Source organism: Plectropomus leopardus, unplaced genomic scaffold (genome assembly GCF_008729295.1).
Source record: "Plectropomus leopardus isolate mb unplaced genomic scaffold, YSFRI_Pleo_2.0 unplaced_scaffold1181, whole genome shotgun sequence".
In the NCBI taxonomy this organism is placed as follows: Eukaryota; Metazoa; Chordata; class Actinopteri; order Perciformes; family Serranidae; genus Plectropomus; species Plectropomus leopardus.
In genome coordinates, this window is record NW_024612516.1 from 1 (window position 1) to 5,333 (window position 5,333).

Sequence of the window (5,333 nt, forward strand, 5' to 3'; positions counted from 1 at the left end):
AATTTGTGTAGATGATTTGTGTCGGACAGAAAAAAGATTTCCTGTAGCAAGTTTGGTGTCAAATGAGCCAAAACCGTGTGAGAAAGTAGGTTTAATTAGTTTGACAGTTTTTGATGAAAACAGAGTGATGGACTTCATCACTAAATCTAAATCTGTAGCACATACGAATGATTTTTATGAATTTTTAAACTTTTGAAATTTAGACGGTCGCTGTAGCGCCCCCATCAGGACTGTTGGCTTGTGTTTGAAGCTGAGGACGTTTGGCGTGAGACTGAACCTATGTGCAAAGTTTGGATTATGTTTATTAGATTAGTTTGGGACTTGGCGTGAAAAGGCCTTAAGGCACGATGAAACAGCAGCAACATTCAGACGAACGAGCCGCCAGTCGCTCAGAGTTCTGTTACAGACAAACAGGAACAAACGGGCCCAAAAATGGGAATAAAAGTCATTTTCAACAGCGCGACACTGTTGGCATTAGGTGGTTGTAACTTGACGACTTAGTAGAAAAGAGAAGAGAATAAAAAGTGCACGAAGTCCGCGCAGAAGAGCGGGCGCTTCCACCGACTGCAGGGAACCAGCGTCTCAGAGGGTCAAAGGTCAAACCAGGAGGAAGCGTCTGGACTTACACACTGAGGGAATATAAACAAAAGGGCCAGAAAAAAAACAACTTCATATTTCCGGGGAGAAAAGTTTTAAGAATTGGCGGAGAAACTGCTCCTGCCTGATGAGCGGTCAGTCCATTCTGACGGAGTGGCGATCTCGATGGGGTCGATCTGAGGAAAGACCACGAAACACAACCGCTGGCCCACGTACGTCGCCCTCTCTGCAGGAAGAAAAACAGCAACACGATATTAGCTTTTTTTAGCGATGAGAGAAGTACTCAGAGCTTTTACTTAAAGGGACAGTTCACCTCAAAATCAAAAGGTTTTCCTCTTACCTGTGATGTTATTTATCAGTTACTCAACTTATGGCCTCTGGGCCAAATCTGGCCCCCTATAGGGCCCCTGGTGGCCCCCCAACCATTTTATAATGGACCATAAAAATAAAGTGATGGACTCTGTGAATAGTTTTTGTCCTTTTAGTCTCCATAAGGTGTCAGAGACATAAAACAGCATCAAAATAGAGCTTGTTGATCAAAGAAAGAGCCAGAGGAGGATCCCCCACACCCCCGACAGAGGACACAGCTGAGACACTGATGTCCTAAAATCACAGAAATGTCCTGAAATACCCCAAATTCCCCCGACAGAGGTCCTATATATTTAGTTTAATCCGATGATAATTGCTGTTTTCACGGTTCTGGCTATAATAGATTGAGTAATTTTGGCAATTTTTATTCCAACGGGCCCAAAGGGTTAGAAGGAAAGGTTTTCTTTAAAATCACCAAAAAGTTTAAAAGAAAAAAAATCAGAGGAAAAAAAATCACCAAATCATCATAAAGAATTTTAAAGGGAAAAAATGCCAAAAGTTTTTAAAGAAAAAATAATCAGCAAAACATTTTTTAAAAATGATCAAGTTTCACAGGCTCAGACCTCCTTTACAAACTCACCGATGAAGTTGTAGATACACTTTGGTTTTTCTTTCCAATGGACGCCCAGGAAGTAGACGGGTACGCCGGTGAGCATGATGACCAATCCGACGCCGCAAACCACCGGCTCCGAGTAAAGACTGAAACCCAGCAGCAGCGCCCAGAACATCAGGTAGCACACAGGAACCAGCAGGTTCACCTGAGGTTCAAATCCACAATCAGTCACAGAATAAAACTGCACCAGTGTCGCTAATTAAGGTGTGTGTGGTGGAGCGAGTACTCCCATCTTTTACTGCAGTAAAAGTAGAAAATACCACACTCTTAAAATACTAAATCGAATTTTTTTTTAAACTCTGCATATGTTTTCTGTGTAAAAATCTTAATTTGTAAAATGACTAAAGCAACTGTGTAAGTGCAGTAAAAGTACGATATCTTCCTCTAAGATGTAAACTAACAGATGATTGTTTTTTATGCTCAATAAAGACATGGAAAATACGTGGGATGAGCTCCTGTTCGGCATTTTACTCTCAACATCTACAGATGTAAAAACAAAATCCTGATTTGGAAAATTGAGTTTAGCTGCTAGAAAAGCAAACAGACAGAAGAGTCTGCAGCCAGACGCTCCGGCCGGACAGAAGCGGTGTGACGTTGTTTAATCATTTTTTGTGGTGGAAAGAAATAACTTTTAAATTAGGCTTCAGGAAAGGAAATTTGATGATATTTGGAAGAAGTGGAGAATGTATATTTCCCCCGAAATGTCCTATTTTTGCCCTGAACTTTTTTGATTTTATTTTTGTTTGTTTTTATGTTGTTGGTGCTTTAAAGGTGTTAAAAAAAAGAAAAACGGTTCACTCTGTGATTGAAGATGACTGTGTACTGACTTTTGTGAAGTGAAACCAAATTAAAAAAACAACAACAACCAATGGGGTCAGTTAAAAAGATAAACAGAAGACATAAAAATGCAAATAAAAAAGTTTCCGTGTGTTTTTCCTGTCAGCACAGTGCGGTCGACGTCCTCGGTCAGCTGGTGTCGAGGCGCGTTGGTACCTTGATGGGTCGGTACAGGTTGGGCTTCTTCCAGCGGTAGTACAGCAGGCCCGCGATGGTGACGCCGTACGACAGATAGTTGATGAAGGACACGTAGTTGATGAGGTTGTGCGTCTCTCCGATGCAGAGGATAACGATGGTGGCAGCGCACTGAGAAACAGGCAGGACAACCGCGTGAACACTCAAACTAAAAAAGATTTGTTCTGTACCCTGAAAATAACTGAAAAACACGCAGGTTGACCTCAACAATAAAAGCGCACATTTTAGGACCGGATGACCTACAGTGACCCCTGTGGAAGGATGATGTCATTACAGCTTCAGATACACAAAACAACACAAAGTACGAGAAACTGCAGCATATTTAACCGATTAAACACTAACGCAGCGACACTCACTCGGTCTGGGGGCCACTTTTGCAAAGTGACAGGAGGCCAGGGGCCAGGGGCCAGCAGCAGCCCCATACAGGTTTCTGGGATTTTAAGATATTTCTGGGATTGTTGGACGTTTCTAGGATTTCGGGATTTTTCTACGATTTCAAGCTATTTCTATGATTTTACTACATGGATTTTAAGATGTTTCTCAGATTTTAGGACTTTTCTGTGATTTCGGGGCACTTCTAGGATTTTTGGACATTTTAAGGATTTTAAGACATTTATAGAATTTTTGGACATTTTAAGGATTTTAAGACATTTCTGTGATTTTAGGACATCAGTGTCTCAGCTGTGTCCTCTGTCGGGGGTGTGGGGGATCCTCCTCTGCCTCTTTTTTTGATCAACAAGCTCTATGTTGATGCTGTTTTGTGTCTCTGACACCTTATGGAGACTAAAAGGACAAAAACTATTCACAGAGTCCGTCACTTTATTTTTATTGTGAATTAGAAAATGGTTGGGGGCCACCAGGGGCCCTATCAGGGGCCAGATTTGGCTCGTGGGCTGTAAGTTAATTATCTCTGAGCTAAGCTGGCCTCGGCCTGAAAAACCGTGACTGATCTAACAGAAGTTCAGTAATCAGTGTGATCGTAGAGGCGTGTGATCGTAGAGGCGTGTGAGCAGAGAGGTGTGTGATCGTAGAGGCGTGTGATCGTAGAGGTGTGTGATCGTAGAGGTGTGTGATCGTAGAGGCGTGCGATCGTAGAGGCGTGCGATCGTAGAGGCGTGTGAGCAGAGAGGTGTGTGATCGTAGAGGTGTGTGATCGTAGAGGCGTGTGATCGTAGAGGTGTGTGATCGTAGAGGCGTGTGATCGTAGAGGCGTGTGATTGTAGAGGCGTGTGAGCGGCGGCTTGTACGTACGCAGACCAGCAGGGCGGGGATGGGCGTGCAGTTCTTGTAGTGGATCATGGCCAGCAGGCTGGGCAGGTGACCCTCTCTGGCTCCAGAGAAACACAACCTGCGGACACACACATCAGACGGCCAATCAGCCGCCGCGTCAGGGCGGCGTGGGAGGAGCGGCCGGAGCGGCAGATCTCACCTGGAGGAGGTGAACAGGTAGCCGTTGATCCCTCCGAAGGTGGACAGAGCCACGGAGATCGGCATGATGACGGAGAACATCCCCAGCAGCTTCTCCCCAAACGTCTGAAACGGCAGGACAGAAAAAATCACTGATGTGATCACACCTGAGGAACACCTGCACCTGCCGGGTCTCTGCCGGTTACAACAGCTGTTTCGAGTCGAGCTTTAACCCTCTAAAACCTGGATTGACATCACTTTTCTCGTGCTGTGTTATGACCCTTAACGCTTTTGTTTAAAGGGGAAAAAAATAACAGCTTGGAAAGAAATATTCTGCAAATTGTGAGAAATTTGGAGATTTTGAAAATGATAAAATAAATATGGGAATATTTATTTATCTTTTCATTTATGTATTTATTATTCATTTATCTTTAAAACTATGTATCTTTACTGCGGTGGCCACAGTGTGAAATTACACAGATTTACAAATGACATGTAATATTCAAATGATATATTATATAATATAATTAACAACGACGTTATTTTAAAAGATTGTCTTAAAGTGTCAGAACTTTATGATTGCTGTACTTTTTATTGTCCTTTGCAGTACATTTTCAAATGTCTTCTTAGTATTTATTTTTCGATGTATCCATGTATTTCTTTGATTATTTTATTTATTTATTTTAATCTTTAATATTATTGTCTCTTTACTGCCCTCTGGTTGTCACAGTGCATAATTACACAGGACCGAGTGTCATTACACTTTAGGCAGTAAAGAGACACTGTTGTAATATTCAAATTCTATACTATAATTGGCTCATTTCAACTTGTTATATTATAAAATATATTAATTTTCATCATCAAAAAATACATGTAAGAGCAAAATTGACGTTGTACTTTTGTTAATATGGAGCCACCTTTAGATACTTTGTGTACTTCTGTAGATTAGTATTAAAGTACTGCATCATATCATATAACCATATTTTGTGTTTTTATGTATAAAAAGTAACTTTAAGAGTCAAATAAATGAAGTGCAGTATAAAGTGTAATATTTTCCTCTAAGTTGTAGAAAGTTAACCGCAGTACTTGAGTGAATGTACACGTTTCTTGTGATGTTCGTGGTGTCTGAGGCGTGACTGTGACCACGTTACTCACTACGGCCACGGCATTGGATGACAGCAGCTCCTCGGGCGACATGGAGGAGAAGTAGGCGATGTTGGTGAGCGTGTACACAAAGGTCACCAGTGGGATGGAGATGTAGATGGCACGAGGTAGATTCCTGACGGCGGTCACACGCCATGCACAGACCACACAG

At 42.1% G+C, this 5,333-nt stretch overlaps 1 protein-coding gene across 1 annotated transcript; it reads right to left on the reverse strand.

The window, feature by feature from the left end:
• Positions 1-13: 13 nt before the first annotated feature.
• LOC121963593 (asc-type amino acid transporter 1-like) lies at positions 14-5,311 on the reverse strand (the record flags this gene model as incomplete). The annotated part of the gene is made up of 6 exons (XM_042513875.1): positions 14-823; positions 1,547-1,724; positions 2,573-2,722; positions 3,863-3,959; positions 4,041-4,144; positions 5,174-5,311. Coding segments are annotated over 6 exons (798 nt in total), but the record flags the coding sequence as incomplete, so codon positions are not given.
• Positions 5,312-5,333: the final 22 nt, after the last annotated feature.